The sequence below is a fragment of the Oncorhynchus clarkii genome, chromosome 5 (assembly GCF_045791955.1).
Source record: "Oncorhynchus clarkii lewisi isolate Uvic-CL-2024 chromosome 5, UVic_Ocla_1.0, whole genome shotgun sequence".
NCBI lineage: Eukaryota > Metazoa > Chordata > Actinopteri > Salmoniformes > Salmonidae > Oncorhynchus > Oncorhynchus clarkii.
In genome coordinates, this window is record NC_092151.1 from 82,126,744 (window position 1) to 82,152,766 (window position 26,023).

The following is a 26,023-nucleotide window of genomic DNA, read 5'->3' on the forward strand; positions in this document are numbered from 1 at the left end:
GGCTTATACATCAAATCTGCCCTACTTTTAGCCACTCCAAAAAAAATACAGTATCACAGCCATGTTTTATATTGTGTCCATTGATTGTTGGAGATGAATCATTGCATTGGCTTGTATAGGATATATATTTTCAGCACTTGTATTATACAAAAGGATATATATGATGGAAGGGTAAAGTCTGATCTTTAAGTGAAGAGAAAGTGAATGTAGGTAAGGACATGTTGTTGGGTGTTGGCCACTTGGCCACACAGCCTGTCTCCTGTGGTATGCAGTGCTAGTGCGCCCCCTATTGACCTTTGGTTAGAGGAGGAGGTGTGATGGTGTGGGGTGCTTTGCTGGTGACACTGTCAGTGATTTATTTAGAATCACTATCTTGTCACAACACAACTGATTGGCATACGCATTAAGAAGGAAAGAAATGCCACAAATTAACTTTTAACAAGGTACATCTATTAATTGAAATGCATTCCAGGTGACTACCTCATGAAGCTGGTTGAGAGAATGCCAAGAGTGCAAAGCTGTCATCAAGGCAAATGGTGGCTACTTTGAAGAATCTAAAATCTAAAATACACTTTTTTGGTTACTACATTATTCCATATGTGTTATTTCATAGTTTTGATGTCTTTACTATTATTCTACAATATTGAAAATAGTAAAAATAAAGAAAACCCTTGAATGAGTAGGTGGGTACAAACTTTTGACTGGTACTGTATTTAATAATCATTTTATCGAAGTAACTTGGAGTCACGCAATGTTGTGTGGTCCTCCCAATACGACTCGTCGGGGAAGCATGCAGTTTAGGCTACGAAACCCAAACCGGCTGCGTGCGTGCGCCATCGTGCATACATTTATTTTGTCCCCCTACACCAAACGCGATCACGACACGATCACGAAATATCAAAACAAACTCTAAACCAATGACATTAATTTGGGGACAGGTCGAAAAGCATTAAACATTTATGGCAATTTAGCTAGTTAGCTTGCACTTGCTAGCTAATTTGTCCTATTTAGCTAGCTTGCTGTTGCTAGCTAATTTGTCCTCGGATATAAACATTAGGTTATTATTTTACCTGAAATGCACAAGGTCCTCTACTCTGACAATTAATCCACACATAAAAACTGTCAACCGAATAATTTCTAATCATCTCTCCTCCTGCCAGGCTTTTTCATCATTTAATTTATATGGTGATTGACATCTAAACTTTCATAGTATTACCACGACAACCTGCAACAGTTCGTCTTTCAATCACCCACATGGGTATACCCAATGAGGAGATGGCACATGGGTACCTGCTTCTATAAACCAATGAGGAGGTGGGAGAGGCAGGACTTGCAGCGAGATCTGCGTCAGAAATAGGAATGACTTCTATTTTAGCCCTTGGCAACGCAGACGCTTGTTGATGCGCGCTAGCAGTGTGGGTGCAATAATTGAATAACATAGATTCCTACCTTTATTTAGGTGTAGTCAGGGTGTAGGCTACAGATGAAATAAGTGATGAACTTGTATTTTTTATTCGGTACATGGGAATTTAACTGCACAAGGTATTTTTTAAGTGCATTATGTCATCACGCACATCCTTTAATCTGCAACAAGTCAATTCGATGAAAAAACGTGGGAAAATGCGCATAGGCTATTGATTTTGTGCGGATTTTAGAATATTCGCATGAAAATCTGTCGCTAATTGGATGGAAACCTTGCTTGTGGAGAGGAAACGTCCAAAGTCTGCGACCATCCATATATGTTAAGGTAACACGTGGGCCAGCAGGGAGCACTTCCCTGGGCCAGCATTTATTTTTTTATAAATAGATCAGAAGAGATTGAACAACATTAATTGAGATATAAAGCAATACCTTAAGTGGTTTTGCATGTTATTACTTCCATTCACCTAATCCAGAGGCATCTGAATCAGATTGAATTTCTTACTCAAATAGCCTACTGAACACACCCGACTAGAGTGGGCTACAGACCTTCAAGTCTACTGATGTAGTAGTAGTCTAATGCCACCTTTGTCTCAAAGAAACCTTGAAAACAGCAACTGTCTTTTCTCTGTATATATCAATTATGTTGCTCTTGCTGCAGGCGATTCCCTGATCCACCTCTATGCAGACGACACCATTCTGTATACTTCTGGCCCTTCCTTGGACACTGTGCTATCTAACCTCCAAACGAGCTTCAATGCCATACAACACTCCTTCAGTGGCCTCCAACTGCTCTTAAACGCTAGTAAAACCAAATGCATGCTTTTCAACCGTTTGCTGCCTGCACCCGCATGCCCGACTAGCATCACCACCCTGGATGGTTCAGACCTAGAATATGTGGACATCTATAAGTACCTAGGTGTCTGGCTAGACTGTAAACTCTCCTTCCAGACTCATATCAAACATCTCCAATCTAAAATCAAATCTAGAGTCGGCTTTCTATTCCGCAACAAAGCCTCCTTCACTCACGCCGCCAAACTTACCCTAGTAAAACTGACTATCCTACCGATCCTCGACTTCGGCGATGTCATCTACAAAATAGCTTCCAATACACTACTCAGCAAACTGGATGCAGTTTATCACAGTGCCATCCGTTTTGTTACTAAAGCACCTTATACCACCCACCACTGCGACCTGTATGCTCTAGTCGGCTGGCCCTCGCTACATATTCGTCGCCAGACCCACTGGCTCCAGGTCATCTACAAGTCCATGCTAGGTAAAGCTCCGCCTTATCTCAGTTCACTGGTCACGATGGTAACACCCACCCGTAGCACGCGCTCCAGCAGGTGTATCTCACTGATCATCCCTAAAGCCAACACCTCATTTGGCCGCCTTTCCTTCCAGTTCTCTGCTGCCTGTGACTGGAACGAATTGCAAAAATCGCTGAAGTTGGAAACTTTTATCCCCCTCACCAACTTCAAACATCTGCTATCTGAGCAGCTAACCGATCGCTGCAGCTGTACATAGTCCATCGGTAAATAGCCCACCCAATTTACCTACCTCATCCCCATACTGTTTATATTTATTTACTTTTCTGCTCTTTTACACACCAGTATCTCTACCTGCACATGACCATCTGATCATTTATCACTCCAGTGTTAATCTGCAAAATTGTAATTATCCGCCTACCTCCTCATGCCTTTTGCACACAATGTATATAGACTCCTTTTTTCTTTCTACTGTGTTATTGACCTGTTTATTGTTTACTCCATGTGTAACTCTGTGTTGTTGTCTGTTCACACTGCTATGCTTTATCTTGGCCAGGATGCAGTTGTAAATGAGAACTTGTTCTCAACTAGCCTACATGGTTAAATAAATAAAAAAAAATTTTTTTTTTTACAATGTATCATATTGAAATGTAATTGGTCATGCATGCAGTAGCTAGGTTTCCATCCAATTTTAAACGGATTTTCATGCGAATATCTAAAATCGGCATAAAACAATATGCACATTTCCCCACCAGAGATGTTTCCATCAAACTGATTTTGTGGATAAAATGATGTGCGTGATGACATACTGCACACAAAAATAACATTTGCTGTTAAATTATATTGTACCGAATGGAAAATACAAGTTCAAAGGTGTCCATTGCATTTTCAACTGTATTGAGTTGTCACAAAAAGTTGAGTTGTCACTGTTGCATTATATAGCAAATGTGTTCACTCTGGTCTTGGCACGTGCGCACTAGCCAACAGCTCGCAGACGACCTCCATTATGATAATATTATGGATAAGAGCGATATCAGTCCTATTTGTATTTTGTCAAACGGCTGCCAAGCATCGATCATTATGTCACCAGAATAAGACCCTCGATATTATCATAACTAATTTTATCTGTAGCATAATAATCTGCATGCTTTCACGAGTCGTAGAGGGAGGACCACACAACATATCACAGCGTGACTCAAAGTTTACTGATGGTTATTATCTTTGCACATAAAGGCGTTTGTCGCATAATGAATTTTACCGACACGAAAAGATCGCACCTTGTCGAACGAACAAATTGTCTGTCGACATTTATAAAAGTGTCCCGTTTACTTAACGTTTCCATCATCCCAGTCGTTACTTTTAATGTGTCAGGTAATTCATCCTCATGAAAAAGTATGATGGAAACATGGTTAGTGTAAAAATTAGGCGTGGCTTAGCTTCAAAATCTCTATAACGCCATTGGCCAATGTCTTTGTTGGGGGAGGGGGAGATAAATAAGGAGGGAGGATTTTTTTTTTACTATAGCAAGGTCTACTTGAAAACAATATATAGCATTTTGCTGTTAGTTTTCTAAAGTCTAAACCTCTTTGAACGGTGAATCTGAATACACTTAAGGTAAGTTTGTTTAGGCTACTATGTGCCAGATGACTCCACGTATGACAACTTTTGCCTGTTAACTTTGGGGCACATAAATATATATGCACGGAAAGGTAGGCGAAATACATGAATATGTAGACTACTAACAATTTTTTTTGCATTGTCTTTCGTATGTTGTAGTCTACTGTCCTGGGCCCGTTTTAATAGTCCATGAGCCAGGGGGATCAGGGGGATGGATTTATGTCCCTAGAGTTGGGAAATGTGTGATAGCAGTGCATAAATGATAACTTTCTCTGTGTTATCACTCTTTCTTTCATCCCCCCATCCCATACATTTTCCCCTATGTCAAACAATGTCAGTATACAAGATATTGATCAATTATACCCTTTAATCAGGGGTCATTGGAAAACTTACATTCAAAGCTATCCATCAGACACATTTTCAGAATGTTCAGATAAACAGAACTTTGACTTCTAGGGTACATATCAGAATTACCTGTATAAATGGCTTTAAAAAGAAAACCCTGATACGTTATAAGCGTTGTTTGACAAGTTCTGAAATGTTGTGTATTCTAAATCATTATGAACATTTTCAGATATTTTTGGGCATACTACAATTATATTTCATATAGGTAAGGTAATGAAAAATCAAGTTGTTTGGGTGAATTCTGTGAAAGCCCTGCATCTACAAATATTTTTAAAAAACAGTTCTAGCAGTGTGTGCGCAATTTGGTGCCTCTACCAAATGTTCAGTTGTGGCCAAAAGTTTTGAGAATGACACAAATATACATTTTCACAAAGTCTGCTACCTCAGTTTGTATGATGGCAATTTGCATATACTCCGAATTGTTATGAAGAGTGATCAGATGAATTGCAATTAATTGCAAAGTCCCTCTTTGCCATGCAAATGAACTGAATCCCCCAAAAACATTTCCACTGCATTTCAGCCCTGCCACAAAAGGACCAGCTGACATCATGTCAGTGATTCTCTCGTTAACACAGGTGTGAGTGTTGACGAGAACAAGACTGGAGATCACTCTGCCATGCTGATTGAGTTCGAATAACAGACTGGAAGCTTCAAAAGGATGGTGGTGCTTGGAATCATTGTTCTTCCTCTGTAAATCATGGTTACCTGCAAGGAAACGTGTGCCGTCATCATTGCTTTGCACAAAAAGGGCTTCACAGGCAAGGATATTGCTGCCAGTAAGATTGCACCTAAATCAACCATTTATCGGATCATCAAGAACTTCAAGGAGAGCGGTTCAATTGTTGTGAAGAAGGCTTCAGTGCGCCCAAGAAAGTCCAGCAAGCGCCAGGACCGTCTCCTAAAGTTGATTCAGCTGCGGGATCGGGGCACCACCAGTACAGAGCTTTCTCAGGAATGGCAGCAGGCAGGTGTGAGTACATCTGCACGCACAGTGAGGCGAAGAAGCCACTTCTCTCCAGGAAAAATATCAGGAACAGACTGATATTCTGCAAAAGGTACAGGGATTGGACTGCTGAGGACTGGGGTAAAGTCCTTTTCTCTGATGAATCCCCTTTCCGATTGTTTGGGGCATCCAGAAAAAAGCTTGTCCGTAGAAGACGAGGTGAATGCTACCATCAGTCCTGTGCCATGCCAACAGTAAAGCATCCTGAGACCATTCATGTGTGGGGTTGCTTCTCAGCCAAGGGAGTGGGCTCACTCACAATTTTGCCTAAGAACACAGCCATGAATAAAGAATGGTACCAACACATCCTCCGAGAGCAACTTCTCCAAACCATCCAGGAACGGTTTGGTGACGAACAATGCCTTTTCCAGCATGATGGAGCACCTTGCCATAAGGCAAAAGTGATAACTAAGTGGCTCGGGGAACAAAACATCGATATTTTGGGTCCATGGCCAGGAAACTCCCCAGAACTTAATCCCATTGAGAACTTGTGGTCAATCCTCAAGTGGCGGGTGGACAAACAAAACCCCACAAATTCTGACAAACTCCAAGCATTGATTATGCAAGAATGGGCTGCCATCAGTCAGGATGTGTCCCAGAAGTTAATTGACAGCATGCCAGGGCGGATTGCAGAGGTCTTGAAAAAGAAGGGTCAACACTGCAAATATTGACTCTTTGCATCAACTTCATGTAATTGTCAATAAAAGCCTTTGACACTTATGAAATGCTTGTAATTATACTTCAGTATTCCATAGTAACATCTGACAAAATTATCTAAAGACACTGAAGCAGAAAACTTTGTGGAAATTAATATTTGTGTCATTCTCAAAACTTTTGGCTACGACTGTACAATCCCAAAACATAGCTGCCCCATTACATGGCATTCTATGGCTAAGCTTCCAACATTCTAATGTCAATGGCACAATATGGGCGATTTAAAAAAAGTAGTTGTAGCAGCGTGCAGCACCAGCTATCACACATTTTCCAACTCTAAGGACATGGATCTTCAAAAAAATCACAGAGACATTGTCTGCCCAAGTTAGCCTGATGACCTCAATTTGGGGGTCTGGCTCATTGACGACAACTGCCGAAGATGTGACACGTTTGCCAAAACACCACTCAAACAACCTGGACTCAGGGGTAGACGTAACATAGGAAATGTAAATCTGTCTCACTCCATTTAGTATCATGTGTTGCAGTTCATATGGTATGTCTTGATTTGTGGATGCCCATCATCCATTTTGTATGATATGTTACAAATTAAAATTTGTATGATATATTACGAATTCCACTAGCGTTAGCTAGCTGTTCCCATAGACTTCCAGTCATTGAGCCAAAAAAAGTCAGCCTCAGCAGGAATATATACAGTGCCTTCAGAAAGTATTCATACATACCCCTTGACTTATTCCACATTTGTCTGTGTCATAGCCTGAATTCAAAATGGATTAAATTGTCAAATGTTTCTCACCCATCTACATACAATACCCCATAATGACAAAGTGAAAACATGTTTTTAGAAATTGTTGCAAATGTATTTAAAATGGAATGCAGAAATATATCATTTACATAAATTCACACCCCTGAGTCAATACTTTGTAGAAGCATCTTTTGCAGCGCTTACAGCTGTTAGAGACTTACACAGAACAGACTAAGACTTATTATTATTTTCAAAATTCTACAAGCTCTGTCAAATTGGTTGTTGATCATTGCTAGACAACCATTTTCAGGTCTTGCCATAGACTTAAGTAGATTTAAAGCTGCAATATGTAGAGCCTTCGGAAAGTATTCAGACCCCTTTACCTTTTCCACATTGTTAGGTTACAGTCTTGTTCTAAAATGGATTAAATAGTTTTTCCCCCTAATTCATCTACACACAATACCCCATAATGACAAAGCAAAAACATGGTTTTGAAATCTTATCAAAAATAAATATACTGAAATATGACATTTACATAAGTATTCAGACCCTTTACTCAGTACTTTATTGAAGCACCTTTGACAGCGATTACAGCCTTGAGTCTTCTTTAGTATGATGCTACAAGTTTGGCACACCTGTATTTGGGGATTTACTCCCATTGTTCTCTGCAGATCCCATCAAGCACTGTCAGGTTGGATGGGGAGTGTTGCTGCACAGATATTTTCAGGTCTCTCCAGAGATGTTCGATCAGGTTCAAGTCCGGGCTCTGGCTGGGCCACTCAAGGACATTCAGAGACTTGTCCCAAAGCCACTCCTGCATTGTCTTGGCTGTGTGCTTAGGTTCGTTGTCTTATTGGAAGGTGAACCTTTGAACCTTGAAGTTCTTTGAATAACCATTCAATAGATCCTCGAAGAACCTTTTGGTGTTAATTTTTGAACTACCCCCCTCCCCTATTATTAATCATAACAATAACACAATAATTTAGTTCTGTGTTTATTATGATTTTAGTGGCAAAGCAGAATAAAAAAAGTCTTAAACGAGGTAAACTCGCAGTAGATCCCCAGGTCCAATGGATATATCCTCTGGCGGGTTGATGTTCTCCTTATCCATAGCCAGAATGATTTTGCAGTGTATGGTGAGCGAACAGGTTTCCTGTTATATTCAGAGGTGTAGAGAGGGTGAGTCTGAATCTAAAAATAGTAAATACATATGATTAACAAAACATGCCCACAACAGAATTAATACCTTGGTTTTTGTGTTGAATGTTTCAATAATGGTTTTCATACACATACCTTGTCCATAATGTAGAGGCCTATGGGATTTCATTGAAGAGGTAAGGGTGGATGGTACATGTGATCTGCGTAACATACCAATACCAATTGACATACCTGTGTATGTCTCCTCGTCTGTATACCTGCAGACACAAAAGTGTGCAGTTCAGTCATCTGCACCCAATACAGCTAGCCTTTAACATAATTCTTATAGCCCAACATATTCTTACCTCTTTATTGATTTTATATCCATTGAATTATGTCCATTTTCTGTTTTAGAAAGATTGGCAGAATTATGAAAAGCGATGGTATCATCATAAACAATATAAATTTAGATCATACAGGGTACAAACCTTACCTGAAATTGAGGAGATCTTTACATTTTTCAGTTAAGTGCTTGCACCTTCTGTCCTTTCAAATCCAAATGTTTCAGTTGGGCAGTTCAGTTCCTGCAAGAACCCCCACAAACTAATGAAGTTCCTCGATGAACCCCACCTCCTATGGGGTTCTTGGTTGAACCTTTTGGGGGCCATTTTAATGCCCCCAAAAGGATTATTCGAAGAACTTTGAGGATCTTAGAAGAACCCTTGTTGAACCTCTAATTTTTTTGAGTATAGGGATGGTGCCAGGTTTCCTAGAGAGGCGACGCATAGCATTCAGGCCAAAGAGTTCAATCTTGTTTCTCAGTCTTTAGGTGCCTTTTGGCGAACTCCAAGCGGGCTGTCATGTGCCTTTTACTGAGGAGTGACTTCCGTCTGGTCACTCTACCATAAAGGTCTGATTGGTGTAGTGCTGCAGAGATGGTTGTCATTCTGGAAGGTTCTCCCATCTTCACAGAGTAACTCCAGAGCTCTGTCAAAGTGACCATCGGGTTCTTGGTTACCTCCCTGACAAAGACCCTTTTCGCCCCGATTGCTCAGTTTGGCCGTGCGGCCAGCTCTAGGAAGAGTCTTGGTAGATCCAAATTTCTGCCATTTAAGAATGATGGAGGCCACTAAATTATTGGGGACCTTCAATGCGGCAGACAGTTGTTTGTACCCTTCCCCAGATCTGTGCCTCGACACAATCCTGTCTCGGAGCTCTACGGACAATTCCTTCAACTTCATGGGCTGGTTTTGGATCTGACATGCACTGTCAGCTGTAGGACTTTATCTAGACAGGTGTGTGCCTTTCCAAATCATGTCCAATCATTTGAATTTACCACAGGTGGACTCCAATCAAGTTGAACAAACATCTCAAAGATGATCAATGAAAACAGGATGCACCTGAGCTCAATTTTGAGTCTCATAGCAAAGGGTCTGAATACTTACAGTACCAGTCAAAAGTTTGGATACACCTACTCATTCCAGGATTTTTCTTTATTTTTTACATTGTAGAATAATAGCGAACAAATCTAAATATATTTGAGATTATTCAAAGTAGCCACCTTTTGCCTTGATGGCAGCTTTGCACACTCTTGGCATTCTCTCAACCAGCTTCACCTGGAATGCTTTTCCAGCAGTCATGCAGGAGTTCCCACATATGCTGAGCAATTGTTGGCTGCTTTTCCTTCACTCTGCGGTCCAACTCATCCCAAACCTTCTCAATTGGGTTGAGGTCGGGTGATTGTGGAGGGCAGGTCATCTGATGCAGCACAACATCACTCTCCTTCTTGGTCAAATAGCCCTTACACAGCCTGGAGGTGTGTTTGGTCATTGTCCTGTTGAAAAAAAATGGTAGTCCCACTAAGCGCAAACCAGATGGGATGGTGTTACGCTGCAGAATGCTGTGGTTGCCATGCTAGTTAAGTGTGCCTTAAATTCTTAAAATAAATCACTGACAGTGTCACCAGCAAAGCATCCCCACACCATCACACCTCCTCCTCCGTGCTTCACAGTGGGAACCACACATGCGGAGATCATCCGTTCACCTGCTCTGCGTCTCACAAAGACACTGCGATTCGAACCAAAAATTTCAAATCTGGACTCATCAGACCAAAGGACCGATTTCCACTGGTCTAATGTTAGTTGCTCGTGTTTCTTGGCCTGAGCAAGTCTCTTCCTATTATTGGTGTCCTTTAGTGGTGGTTTCTTTGCAGCAAATCGACCATGAAGGCCTGATTCACGCAGTCTCCTCTGAACAGTTGATGTTGAGATGTGTCTGTTACTTTAACTCTGTGAAGCATTTATTTGGGCTGCAATTTCTGAGGCTGGTAACTCTAATGAACTTATCCTCTGCAGCAGAGGTAACTCTGGGTCTTCCTTTCCAGCTGCGGTCCTAATGAGAGCCAGTTTCATCATAACGCTTTATGTTTTTGCTACTGCACGTGAAGAAACTTTCAAAGTTCTTGAAATATTCTGTATTGACTGACCTTCATGTCTTAAAGTAATGAGGGATTGTCATTTCTCTTTGCTTATTTGAGCTGTTCTTGCCATAATATAGACTTGTTATTTGACCAAATAGTGTTATCTTCTGTATACCACCCCTACCTTGTCACAACACAACTGATTGGCTTAAACACATTAAGAATGAAAAGAAATTCCACAAATTAACTTTCAACAAGGCACACCTGTTAATTGAAATGCATTCCAGCTGACTACCTAATGAAGCTGGTTGAGAGAATGCCAAGAGGTTGCAAAGCTGTTATCAAGGCAAAGGTTGGCTACTTTGAGGAATCTCAAATCTCACCTTTTTGGTTACTACGTGATTCCATATGTGTTATTTAATAGTTTTGATGTCTTCAGTATTATTGAACAATATAGAAAATAGTAAAAATAAATAAAAACCCTATATATATATATATACAGTGCCTTGCGAAAGTATTCGGCCCCCTTGAACTTTGCGACCTTTTGCCACATTTCAGGCTTAAAACATAAAGATATAAAACTGTATTTTTTTTGTGAAGAATCAACAACAAGTGGGTCACAATCATGAAGTGGAACGACATTTATTGGATATTTCAAACTTTTTTAACAAATCAAAAACTGAAAAATTGGGCGTGCAAAATTATTCAGCCCCTTTACTTTCAGTGCAGCAAACTCTCTCCAGAAGTTCAGTGAGGATCTCTGAATGATCCAATGTTGACCTAAATGACTAATGATGATAAATACAATCCACCTGTGTGTAATCAAGTCTCCGTATAAATGCACCTGCACTGTGATAGTCTCAGAGGTCCGTTAAAAGCGCAGAGAGCATCATGAAGAACAAGGAACACACCAGGCAGGTCCGAGATACTGTTGTGAAGAAGTTTAAAGCCGGATTTGGATACAAAAAGATTTCCCAAGCTTTAAACATCCCAAGGAGCACTGTGCAAGCGATAATATTGAAATGGAAGGAGTATCAGACCACTGCAAATCTACCAAGACCTGGCCGTCCCTCTAATTTTTCAGCTCATACAAGGAGAAGACTGATCAAAGATGCAGCCAATAGGCCCATGATCACTCTGGATGAACTGCAGAGATCTACAGCTGAGGTGGGAGACTCTGTCCATAGGACAACAATCAGTCGTATATTGCACAAATCTGGCCTTTATGGAAGAGTGGCAAGAAGAAAGCCATTTCTTAAAGATATCCATAAAAAGTGTTGTTTAAAGTTCGCCACAAGCCACCTGGGAGACACACCAAACATGTGGAAGAAGGTGCTCTGGTCAGATGAAACCAAAATTGAACTTTTTGGCAACAATGCAAAACGTTATGTTTGGCGTAAAAGCAACACAGCTCATCACCCTGAACACACCATCCTCACTGTCAAACATGGTGGTGGCAGCATCATGGTTTGTGTCTGCTTATCTTCAGCAGGGACAGGGAAGATGGTTAAAATTGATGGGAAGATGGATGGAGCCAAATACAGGACCATTCTGGAAGAAAACCTGATGGAGTCTGCAAAAGACCTGAGACTGGGACGGAGATTTGTCTTCCAACAAGACAATGATCCAAAACATGAAGCAAAATCTACAATGGAATGGTTCAAAAATAAACATATCCAGGTGTTAGAATGGCCAAGTCAAAGTCCAGACCTGAATCCAATCGAGAATCTGTGGAAAGAACTGAAAACTGCTGTTCACAAATGCTCTCCATCCAACCTCACTGAGCTCGAGCTGTTTTGCAAGGAGGAATGGGAAAAAATGTCAGTCTCTCGATGTGCAAAACTGATAGAGACATACCCCAAGCGACTTACAGCTGTAATCGCAGCAAAAGGTGGCGCTACAAAGTATTAACTTAAGGGGGCTGAATAATTTTGCACGCCCAATTTTTCAGTTTTTGATTTGTTAAAAAAGTTTGAAATATCCAATAAATGTCGTTCCACTTCATGATTGTGTCCCACTTGTTGTTGATTCTTCACAAAAAAATACAGTTTTATATCTTTATGTTTGAAGCCTGAAATGTGGCAAAAGGTCGCAAAGTTCAAGGGGGCCGAATACTTTCGCAAGGCACTGTATATATATATATATATATAGGGTTTTTATTTATTTTTACTATTTTTTCACATACACACACACAGTGCATTCAGAAAGTATTCATACCCCTTCCCCTTTTCCACATTTTATTACGTTATAGCCTTATTCTGAAATGTATTAAATTATACATTTTTCATCAATCTACACACAATACCACATAATGACAGAGCGAAAACATTTTTTTTAAATGTTTGAAAATGTATTAAAAATGAAAAACTAAAAAGTATTCAGAACTTTTGCTATGAGACTTTGAAATTGAGCTCTAAGAACACAGTGGCCTCCATCATTCTTAAATGGAAGAAATTTGGAACCACCAAGACTCTTCCTAAAGCTGGCTGCCCGGGCCAAACTGAGCAATCGGGGGAGAAGGGCCTTAGTCAGGGAGGTGACGGAGAATCCGATGGTCACTCTGGCAGAGCTCCAGAGTTCCTCTGTGGAGATTCCTTTGTGGTAGAGTGGCAAGATGGAGCCAGTCCTCAGTAAAAGCACATGACAGCCCACTTGAAGTTTTCCAAAAGGCACCTAAAGACTCTCAGACCATCAACAACAAAATTCTCTGGTCTGATGAAACCAAGATTGAACTCTGGCCTGGATGCCAAGCGTCACATCTGGAGGAAACCTAGCACCATCACTACGGTGAAGGATGGTGGTGGCAGCATCATGCTGTGGGGATGTTTTTCAGCGGCAGAGACAGGGAAACTCGTCAGGATTGAGGTAAAGATGAGAGTAGTACAGAGAGATCCTTGATGAAAACCTGATCCAGAGCGCTCAGGACCTCAATGGAGAGAAGGTTCACCTTCCATCATAACAACAGCCAAGACAATATAGGAGTGGCTTCGGGACAAGTCTCTGAATGTCCTTGAGTGGCCCAGACAGAGCCCGGACTTGAACCCGATCGAACATCTCTGGAGAGACGTGAAAATAGCTGTGCAGCAACGCTCCCCATCTAAACTGACAGCGCTTGAGATGATCTGCAGAGAACAATGGGAGAAACTCCCCAAATGCAGGTGTGCCAAGCTTGTAGCGTCATACCCAAGAAGACTTGAGGCTGTAATCGCTGCCAAAGATGCTTCAACACTTTACTGAGTAAAGAGTCTGAATACTTATGTAAATGTGTTGTCAGTTTTTTATTTTAAATACATTTGCAAAAATGTATAAAAACCTGTTTTTTTATGGGGTATTGTGTGTAAATTGATTAGGGGAAAAAACGATTTAATACATTTTAGAATAAGGCTGTAATGTTACAAAATGTGAGAAAAGTCAAATGTCTGAATACTTTCCGAAAGCACTGTATACATGTTTTTTTTTGCAGCACTGCTAAATGAATATAGGGGAAACACTGAATACTAACACCAGCAAAAAATAGCATACTACCAAGTGGACCAACCAAGGGAGCAAATGCATCCCGTAATAGGGCCTAAGAATATGACAAAGGTTAAAACCGTTGTACTAATCTCTAAGGTAGGTCATATTCTTCAAAATCAAGGGGTTTATTTCATTCGGTTGAAATACTGTCTGTTAGTCTCACCTCTTGGTGTTTTAGAAAAATAAAGTCTGAATAATAGGACAGGATATTTGGCAATAAATAGGTGAATAAGAACTTCGGCGAGATCTTCTTCATTCATAATAATTTGGGTGAGTCTCTTTTTACTCATCTCAATTCAAATGTGTTAGCCCTCTTACCTTCTGTTCCACTTCCTGACTCCAGCATGGTGGGCTTGTTGCAGCATGTTCATGATGTTATTCTATTTCAAAGCCTCAAAAGTGAAACCACATTTTCTATCAGGTCCTGACATATTGCTGTCTGACTCTGAGATCACCTATTCTAGCGCTTTTCTCTGCTGTGCTTCTCTTTTTTCCCATCCATCTAGAAATGTCATTAACTTTCTCTGGGCCTGAGGCAGAATCCCCATCTCTCATCAGTCTTGAAAGTAGGTAAAAGAGGCTTAAACCACGTTGAGAATGAGAAGCCTTCCAATTGGCCAAACTAACATTGAGGCTGAATTGCAGGCAGGCGGCTCTACTGCGAAGACCTCTGTGAATGGTGTCCTTTTACACACGCTGCCTGGTCTGCAATCTCCTCCTGGGTTGTGATTACTTTGAACCCTCCACAGGATATATATATTTTTTTAATTCATGTTTTATTTCACCTTTATTTAACCAGGTAGGCTAGTTGAGAACAAGTTCTCATTTACAACTGCGACCTGGCCTAGATAAAGCATAGCAATTCGACACATTCAACAACACAGAGTTACACATGGAATAAACAAACATACAGTCAATAATACAGTAGAACAAAAGAAAACAAAAAGTCTATGTACAGTGAGTGTAAATGAGGTAAGATACGGGAGTTAAGGCAATAAATGGGCCATGGTGGCGAAGTAATTACAATATAGCAATATTGGCCCTAATCTTACTGTATGTTGTTACTGCATTAGATTACTGAGAGAGCACATTCAAATTGGAACTGGAACACTTTAGTCTATTAGTCCACCATAACATTGGATTTAGTGTGCTTTTCAATAGGCTTGGGCGGTATACCGTATACAGGGGGATTTGGAAAAATCCACAGGATGGTTTTTCAATATCATCAATACATCAACTATTTATTTGAAGTTTTTAAAAACATTTGAATATTTGTAGATATTTTTAAATGAATACCTGCAGTCAACTTGTGCAATACATTAGGAGATCAAGCATATTGCATTCTTCATTTCACCTGATATATTCTTTGACATTATGAAGTTTACCGTAGTTCCCCACAACGGGAGAAAGCAGGAGCTGGTGAGTCCATAGCATTCTATATCTATCGGTGAGTCTCTGTGAGGCACACATGAGGTGATGAAGTTACACTTGTATGCAATTCACTACTAAATGTTTACCATCAGATATATTACAATGGCTTTCTGCAAGAAGTCAAAGTACTATGGATGAGTTAGCTGTACAGTTGCCATTTTTTCCCCTGTGCTTCCTACTAGCGTTTTTTTCTCCTCCCTTTTTCTCCCTTCTGCTCTGTGTTCCTTCAAAAAAGCATGCATCACAACTTTGTTAATTTGCACAATTTATCATAAATGTCCACACTCAACGAAAAGGACATGCAGTAGCCACTAGCTATGCGCGAATAACTTTATGAGCTGGATTTGCCTGTCTTTGCAATTAGTTATGTTACTTTTCGCACGTTAACATTTAGCTAACAGCGTCTGTGATTTCGCTATTAGTTTGTGCTAATGTTGTTAGCATTCTGGTAAATAGAGGCCCAATGGGCTTTTCATGTGTTTTTAGCATCCCCCTTGTGTGCTATGCCAGCAATGACGATATGAAAATATGGATACCCCTGAAGCCTACTTACCAAACGTACAGTTGAAGTCGGAAGTTTACATACATTTAGGTTGGAGTCATTAAAACTCGTTTTTCAACCACTCCAAATTTCTTGTTAATAAACTATAGTTTTGGCAAGTCGGTTAAGACATCTACTTTGTGCATGACACAAGTCATTTTTCCAACAATTGTTTACAGACAGATTATTTCACTTATAATTCACTGTATCACAATTCCAGTGGGTCAGAAGTTTACATACACTAAGTTGACTGTGCCTTTAAACAGCTTGGAAAATTCCAGAAAATGATGTCATGGCTTTAGAAGCTTCTGATAGGCTAATTGACATAATTCTAGTCAATTGGAGGTGTACCTGTGGATGTATTTCAAGACCTTCCTTCAAACTCAGTGCCTCTTCGCTTGACATCATGGGAAAATCAAAAGAAATCAGCCAAGACCTCTGAAAAAAAAGTCTGGTTCATCATTGGGAGCAATTTCCAAACGCCTGAAGATAACCACGTTCATCTGTACAAATAATAGTACGCAAGTATAAACACCATGAGACCACGCAACCGCCATACCGCTCAGGAAGGAGACACGTTCTGTCTCCTAGAGATGAACGTACTGGTGCGAGAAGTGTTGTTCAACAGCAAAGGACTGTTTTGAAGACGCTGGAGGAAACAAGTACAATAGTGCTCCAAAACCGCCATAAAAAAGCCAGACTACGGTTTGCAACTGCACATGGGGACAAAGATGGTACTTTTTGGAGAAATGTCCTCTGGTCTGATGAAACAAAAATAGAACTGTTCGGCCATAATGACCATTATGTTTGGGGGAAAAGGTTGGACGCTTGCAAGCTGAAGAACACCATCCCAACCGTGAAGCACGGGGGTGGCAGCATCATGTTGTGGGGGTGCTTTGTTGCAGGAGGGACTGGCACTTCACAAAATAGATGGCATCATGACGAGGGAAAATTATGTGGATATATTGAAGCAACATCTCAAGACATCAGTCAGGAAGGTAAAGCTTGGTCGCAAATGGGTCTTCCAAATGGACAATGACCCCAAGCATACTTCCAAAGTTGTGGCAAAATGGCTTAAGGACAATAAAGTCAAGGTATTGGAGTGGCCATCACAAAGCCCTGACCTCAATCCAAAATTTGTGGGCAGAACTGAAAAAGCATGTGCGAGCAAGGAGGCCTACAAACCTGACTCCGTTACACCAACTCTGTCAGGAGGAATGGGCCAAAATTCACCCAACTTATTGTGGGAAGCTTGTGGAAGGCTGCCCGAAACGTTTGACCCAAGTTAAACAATTTAAAGGCAATGCCACCAAATAAATCAAATAAAAATGAAATCAAATGTATTTATATAGCCCTTCGTACATCAGCTGATATCTCAAAGTGCTGTACAGAAACCCAGCCTAAAACCCCAAACAGCAAGCAATGCAGGTGTAGAAGCACGGTGGCTAGGAAAAACTCTCTAGAAAGGCCAAAACCTAGGAAGAAACCTAGAGAGGAACCAGGCTATGAGGGGAGGCCAGTCCTCTTCTGGCTGTGCCGGGTGGAGATTATAACAGAACATGGCCAAGATGTTCAAATGTTCATAAATGACCAGCATGGTCAAATAATAATAATCACAGTAGTTGTCGAGGGTGCAGCAAGTCAGCACCTCAGGAGTAAATGTCAGTTGGCTTTTCATAGCCGATCATTAAGAGTATCTCTACCACTCCTGCTGTCTCTAGAGAGTTGAAAACAACAGGTCTGGGACAGGTAGCACGTCCGGTGAACAGGTCAGGATTCCATAGCCGCAGGCAGAACAGTTGAAACTGGAGCAGCAGCACGGCCAGGTCGACTGTGGACAGCAAGGAGTCATCATGCCAGGTAGTCCTGAGGCATGGGCCTAGGGCTCAGGTCCTCCGAGAGAAAGAGAGAATTATAGAGAGCATACTTAAATTCACACAGGACATAAGACAGGAGAAGTACTCCAGATATAACAAACTGACCCTAGCCCCCCGACACAAACTACTGCAGCATAAATACTGGAGGCTGAGACAGGAGGGGTCAGGAGACACTGTGGCCCCATCCGATGATACCCCCGGACAGGACCAAACAGGAAGGATATAACCCCACCCACTTTGCCTAAGCACAGCCCCCACACCACTAGGGGGATATCTTCAACCACCAACTTACCATCCTGAGAAGGCCAAGTATAGCCCGCAAAGATCTCCGCCATGGCACAACCCAAGGGGGGGCGGGGCGCCAACCCAGACAGGAAGATCACGTCAGTGACTGAACCCACTCAAGTGACGCACCCCTCCTAGGGACGGCATGAAAGAGCACCAGTAAGCCGGTGACTCAGACCCTGTAATAGGGTTAGAGGCAGAGAATCCCAGTGGAGAGAGGGGAACCGGCCAGGCAGAGACAGCAAGGGCGGTTCGTTGCTCCAGAGCTTTTCCGTTCACCTTCACACTCCTGGGCCAGACTACACTCAATCATATGACCCACTGAAGAGATGAGTCTTCAGTAAAGACTTAAAGGTTGAGACCGAGTCTGCGTCTCTCACATGGGTAGGCAGACCATTCCATAAAAATGGCGCTCTATAGGAGAAAGCCCTGCCTCCAGCTGTTTGCTTAGAAATTCTAGGGACAATTAGGAGGCCTGCGTCTTGTGACCGTAGCGTACGTGTAGGTATGTACAGCAGGACCAAATCCGAGAGGTAGGTAGGAGCTTTGTAGGTTAGCAGTAAAACCTTTAAATCAGCCCTTGCCTGAACAGGAAGCCAGTGTAGGGAGGCTAGCACTGTAGTAATATGATACATTTTTTGGGTTCTAGTCAGGATTCTAGCAGCCGTATTTAGCACTAACTGAAGTTTATTTAGTGCTTTATCCGGGTAGCCGGGAAAGTATAGCATTGCAGTAGTCTAACCTAGAAGTAACAAAATCATGGATTAATTCTGCATCATTTTTGGACAGAAAGTTTCTGATTTTTGCAACAGTCTTGATATGTTCGTCAAAAGAGAGATCAGGGTCCAGAGTAACGCTGAGGGCCTTCACAGTTTTATTTGAGACGACTGTACAACCATCAAGATTAATTGTCAGATTCAACAAAAGATCTCTTTGTTTCTTGGGACCTAGAACAAGCATCTCTGTTTTGTCAGAGTTTAAAAGTAGAAAGTTTGCAGCCATCCACTTCCTTATGTCTGAAACAGGCTTCTAGCGAGGGCAATTTATGGGCTTCATCATGTTTCATTGAAATGTACAACTGTGTGTCATCCGTAAAGCAGTGAAAGTTAACAGTATGTTTTCGAATGACATCCCCAAGAGGTAAAATATATAGTGAAAACAATAGTGGTCCTAAAACGGAACCTTGAGGAACACCGAAATTTACAGTTGATTTGTCAGAGGACAAACCGTTCAGAGACAAACTGATATCTTTCCGACAGGTAAGAGCTAAACCAGGCCAGAACTTGTCCGTGTAGACCAATTTGGGTTTCCAATCTCTCCAAAATAATGTGGTGATCGATGGTATCAAAAGCAGCATTAAGGTCTAGGAGCACGAGGACAGATGCAGAGCCTCGGTCTGATGCCATTAAAAGGTAATTTGCCACCAAGTGCAGTCTCAGTGCTATGATGGGGTCTAAAACCAGACTGAAGCATTTCGTATACATTGTTTGTCTTCAGGAAGGCAGTGAGTTGCCGCGCAACAGCTTTTTCTAAAATCTTTGAGAGGAATGGAAGATTCTATATAGGCCGATAGTTTTTTATATTTTCTGGGTCATGGTTTGGCTTTTTCAAGAGAGGCTTTATTACTGCCACTTTTAGTGAGTTTGGTACACATCTGGTGGATAGAGAGCCGTTTATTATGTTCAACATAGGAGGGCCAAGCACAGGAAGCAGCTCTTTCAGTAGTTATTTGGAATAGGGTCCAGTATGCAGCTTGAAGGTTTAGAGGCCATGATTATTTTCATCATTGTGTCAAGAGATATAATACTAAAACACTTGAGTGTCTCTCTTGATCCTAGGTCCTGGCAGAGTTGTGCAGACTCAGGACAACTGAGCTTTGAAGGAATACGCATATTTAAAGAGGAGTCCGTAATTTGCTTTCTAATGATCATGATCTTTTCCTCAAAGCAGTTCATGAATTTATTACTGCTGAAGTGAAAGCCATCCTCACTTGGGGAATGCTGCTTTTTTGTTAGCTTTGTGACAGTATCAAAAATAAATTTCGGATTATTCTTATTTTCCTCAATTAAGTTGGAAAAATAGGATGTTCGAGCAGCAGTAAGGGCTCTTTTGATACTGCACTGTACTGTCTTTCCAAGCTAGTCGGAAGACTTCCAGTTTGGTGTGGCGCCATTTCCGTTCCAATTTTCTGGAAGCTTGCTTCAGGGCTCGGGTATTTTCTGTATACCAGGGAGCTAGTTTCTTATGACAAATGTTTTTAGTTTTTAGGGGTAAAACGGCATCTAGGGTATTGTGCAAGGTTAAATTGAGTTCCTCAGTTAGGTGGTTAACTGATTTCTGTCCTCTGACGTCCTTGGGTAGGCAGAGGGAGTCTGGAAGGGCATCAAGGAATCTTTGTGTTGTCTGGGAATTTATTGCATGACTTTTGATGCTCCTTGGTTGGGGTCTGAGAAGATTATTTGTTGCAATTGCAAACATAATAAAATGGTGGTCCGATAGTCCAGGATTATGAGGAAAAACATTAAGATACACAACATTTATTCCATTGGACAAAACTAGGTCCAGAGTGTGACTGTGACAGTGAGTAGGTACACGGACATGTTGGACAAAACCCACTGAGTCGATGATGGCTCCGAAAGCCTTTTGGAGTGGATCTGTGGACTTTTCCATTTGAATATTAAAGTCACCAAAAATGTGAATATTATCTGCTATGACTACAAGGTCCGATAGGAATTCAGGGAACTCAATGAGGAACGCTGTATATGGCCCAGGAGGCCTGTAAACAGTAGCTATAAAAAGTGATTGAGTAGGCTGCATAGATTTCATGACTAGAAGCTCAAAAGACAAAAACTGCATTTTTTTTCTTGTAAATTTAAATTTCCTATCGTAAATGTTAGCAACACCTCCGCCTTTGCGGGATGCACGGGGGATATGGTCACTAGTGTAACCAGGAGGGGAGGCCTCATTTAACACAGTAAATTCATCAGGCTTAAGCCATGTTTCAGTCAGGCCAATCACATCAAGATTATGATCAGTGATTAGTTCATTGACTATAACTGCCTTTGAAGTAAGGGATCTAACATTAAGTAGCCCTATTTTGAGATGTGAGGTATCACGATCTCTTTCAATAATGGCAGGAATGGAGGAGGTCTTTATCCTAGTGAGATTGCAAAGGCGAACACCGCCATGTTTAGTTTTGCCCAACCTAGGTCTAGGCACAGACACGTCTCAATGGGGATAGCTGAGCTTACTACTGTGCTAGTGGCAGACTCCACTAAGCTGGCAGGCTGGCTAACAGCCTGCTACCTGGCCTGCACCCTATTTCATTGTGGAGCTAGAGGAGTTAGAGCCCTTTCTATGTTGGTAGTACTAAATACTAATTGAGTGTATGTAAACTTCTGACCCACAGGGAATGTGATGAAAGAAATAAAAGCTGAAATAAATAATTCTCTCTACTATTATTCTGACATTTCAACTTAAAATAAAGTGGTGATCCTAACTGACCTAGGACAGGGGATTTTTACTAGGATTAAATGTTAGAAATTGTGAAAAACTGAGTTTAAATGTATTTGGTTAAGGTGAATGTAAACTTCCGACTTCAACTGAATATTCCTATAGGTGTAGTTGGCTTGATATTAGAAACTTGAGCTCTTTTAACATATTTTTATTGGATTTACTTTCCAGTTCTATAGTTAACAAATGCAATAAATATGTCACTTCACAAAACAAAAGCAGTTCATACATTCTCATAAATAGTGGTACCTTCCTAGAATATGGGAATTTCCTAAGATTGACATAAATGTTCAATCTTAGGAAATGTATGTTACCTCTCCTGCAGAGGATAAGTTCATTAGAGTTACCAGCCTCAGAAATTGCAGACCAAATAAATTCTTTACAGAGTTGAAGTAACAGAGACATCTCAACATCAACTGTTCAGAGGAGACTGCGTGAATATGGCCTTCATGGTCGAATTGCTGCAAAGAAATCACTACTAAAGGACACAAATAAAAATAAGGGACTTGCTTGGGCCAAGAAACATGAGCAATGGACATTAGACCAGTGGAAATTTGTGCTTTGGTCTGGAGTCCAAATTTGAGATTTTGATTCCATGGTCTCCGCATGTGTTTTTCCCACCGTAAAGCATGGAGTAGGTGTTATGGTGTGGGGGTGATTTGCTGGTGACACTGTCAGTGATTTATTTAGAATTCAAGGCACACTTAACCAGCATGGCTACCACAGCATTCTGCAGCGATACACAATCCCATCTGGTTTGCGTTTAGTGGGACTATCATTTGTGTCTTCGCATTTAACCCAACCCCTCTGATTAAGAGAGGTGCGTGGGGCTGCCTTAATCGACATCCACGTCTTCGGCGCCCAGGGAACAGTTAACTGCCTTGTTTAGGGGTAGAACAACTGATTTTTCCCTTTGCTATTATTCTAATGAGCTCCTCCCCAAACGGACAAATTTGTTTGACCGGACCAAATCTCTACCAATCATAGACGTCTTATGTTTCACGTTTAGTATATTCGCTAGCTAGCAAAACATACAAGCTAAGGACACTGCACTGACTTGGCAGCTGTTTCATGGAAACTAGCTAATCCATTGTGATTTAATTAAAATGTCCAATACTAGCTACAGTGGTTCACTAGCTTAGAGGAAGTGTTTAGTGTTGTGTGCATTGCATTTGTACACTTAGCTAGCTACCATCCCATAGCCTACATTGCATATGAAGTGTGACTGGCTCATCCATGGATGTACAGAGAAAATGCCCTATTTGTATCCACTTTTTTTGTTTGCTCCCCCAGATAGGGGTTTGTGCATTCTGATTGGCTCATAGTCAAGTTGTTGGCCAGTGACAAGCATCGCAATTCTACAAGAAGAATCATCACTACCAGGGTCAGCACGCAGCAAGTACTGCTTTTTGTTCTAGCAAGAGAAAGAACAGCCTCCCACTGTGATAAGTACATAAGGCAGTGAGATTCTCTGTGTGTAACATGCTTTACAGAGGGTCAAGGATCATACCCCCAAGGCATGTTAACCTCCCATGTTATTGGTAATGGTGAGACATTAGCATGTCTTGAGGGTGTGATCTTTGACCCTCTAACTTTCTCAATCATCATTATTCACGATTAATTCAGGATTGCCTGTATTCATAGTAGCACCCACATTTAATGTAGAGATGTTTAGAAACATTATATTCTTATCATACAAGCGACTACAAAATGGCAATACATTATTTACCATTCATTTCTATTGGGTACAAAATAATCTGAAACATAACGTAGAGTCACAAACTTAATATAGTAATTTTGTGCAAGGAATATGGAACCAAATACTAAACTTTTGACCACTTTATTTATACACTTTTTTTAGGGGTGTTAATATTTTTGACCACTAACTTTTTGAGAGAGAAAAAAATTACTTTTTAAACAATCTCTTTCTCTGAGCAAATATTAGTATAAAATAATATAATTTCCCAAGTTTTTTGAGCATACAATATAGAATTATTTATTTTAAACAGTCATTGCCCACTGGGCACACACTGGAAATTGCGTTGAACCGACGTGGAATATATGTTGAATTGCTCATCTTTATCAAGGTTGTCAATCATTTCGGAATAATTTTGGGCTTGAAGTGACAAATCCGAACTGCCCACTTTTGCAAATCCGTGTGAATGTGGTGTCTTTTCCTATTATAAATTATTTTCAGCCTACATTTCGTTTCAGGGCTGGGTTTTATTTTAATGTTACCACCCACCAGCATGTCATTGTTTAAGACTTTTTTCTATTAGATGTTTTTTAAGACCCCTTTTCTAACTGTGTGACCAGAAATCAAAGCCTTTGCTTTTTCCAATTTTTTAGGATGGAAAATGGTTGAAAACATATCTATGCCTTAATTTCCCCAAAATATAGACTCTTATCTTTCATTTGACACCATTTGATATGCTCCTATGAACTTCACATGTTGGTGCTCATGGCTCCTTTTACATGGAAATGACCTTCACCATTGATATGTCCAGCTGATGCAGCTTCTGGCTACTGTACCTGTGTCAGTGGGTCAGTGTTGCTATGGTGCTGCACATGGAGAATAAGGCCTTGCCCTTACCCTGCATCTCCAGTTTCCCTCTAATGGAACAGAGATGGGTAGATCGAGGGTGATTGAGAGATGGAGAGTGGAACAAGTGAAATGAGAGAGGGGGAGCTTACTTTACCTGTGCGAGGTCTTTGTTCCCTTGTAGAGTATTTGTGTGGGGTATTTGTATCACTGTGTCTCTTGCCCTCTGGCACTCACACAGCAGTGGCTTCATGACTTCCTTTTGAATTTGTTTACATCTGGATTAGATTTATTTAAGCAACTGAATTTTATTTCTCCCAGATGGTTGGTTGGGATCCCCCACCGTGCTCTACAGCTCTCTTTTTCCCCACCTGGTTTTAATGTGGATCACATAAGGACTTCTCTGCTTGCTATGCACCCAAATGGACACCAGTGTTTCTCTGCTAAGTGCGCAGGACAAGCAGCAAGCTCTTCATGACCGCCACAGGTATGTGTGTTCTCTCCTCTCGTTTTGGGCATGTAAATATGCTGCCCTTTTTGGAATGTCAAAGACTTGCTGCTGAGTGCTTATCAATTAAAGGGATCTGCAAGCAGGAATATTATAACAAATTATACCATAGTCTAATTCAAGAAAAAAATATTTTCCCAGGGCAGTAGGGAAGGAGTATACTAAAAATCATATCTGGCGTATTATCAAAAATGTATTGTGTGTATTTGTTCAGTGTATTTTGGTTAATTCAGTGTTCAGTCTGTGTTCCCTGTGGTGACAATGACAGGGGTGTTTTCAGTCTCAGTAAACCTGAGACTGGGAGGCCAGTGATATGGAGCTGAGAGGCCTGCTGGAGTAGGCAAAAGAGGCCTGGGTTGTAAGCAGTGTCTCGTTCCTGTCAATATTTAATAGCAGAATGAAACATTAATGAGAATCCTCAAGCGATTGACTTGCTTTCAAATGTCTATACAGTTTGGCTTCTGTCCTCCACAGCGCACACTGTGTGAACCCAACCACACATTGGTGGGAACTCTCCATTTTGGAGCGTGTTTCTGAACGGAAGAATATTTCAAAATGTATACAATTGTCATTTCACAGACCGGTTTTCCTGGAACATAGGTCTAGTCTGAGAACATCACTTACCCTGACAGTCGAATACGTTGACATGTGTTGACAAACAGCCTTTGAGGTTTTTGGTAGAAAGCCATAGGATTCCCTGGATTGGATTCAATCCTATGTTTAAACTCCCATATCATATAGATTGCATAGCAACGCCTCTTTTGCTTGTAAAAATAGTCCGCCTCATTTCATGGGAGTAAAGATCCAGGTCAACAGACAAATAATCTCATGTCATCGCCATGTCCTTGACTGAAACCTTAATTAAATATAGCCTAACTCAGAGGCTTGACCTAACCAGTGCCTGGTCAGTTGGGGTTGTGGAGATTTGATGCCAATCTGTCCTTGTGAAAGCTCATTTGTGGACATAGTGGTTGACCATAGCATACACCCAAGCCAAGGGCACCTTGGGCCAGGACAGTCATTAATGAGTTAATGCACTAAATACACACAAGTGGATTTCTACAGATTGGCTTTATTTACCTGATTGAAGGATAAGGAGAGGGCTACAACTGCATTGTGGGGAAT

General features: G+C 41.1%; 1 protein-coding gene across 2 annotated transcripts in view; it reads left to right on the forward strand.

The window, feature by feature from the left end:
* Positions 1–4,259: 4,259 nt before the first annotated feature.
* LOC139409454 (G-protein-signaling modulator 2-like) overlaps positions 4,260–26,023 on the forward strand; it is a 32,598-nt gene continuing 10,834 nt past the window's right edge. Inside the window, exon 1 of one of the 2 annotated variants that reach the window (XM_071154628.1) lies at positions 4,260–4,301. Coding sequence is in view for 1 of the 2 variants with exons in the window: in XM_071154624.1 (XP_071010725.1) it covers positions 24,813–24,877 (65 nt within the window). In the remaining variant the exon portion in view is untranslated. Of the gene's footprint in view, positions 4,302–24,812; positions 24,878–26,023 lie in introns of those variants that run through there. The other variant, XM_071154624.1, reaches the window with a different exon arrangement.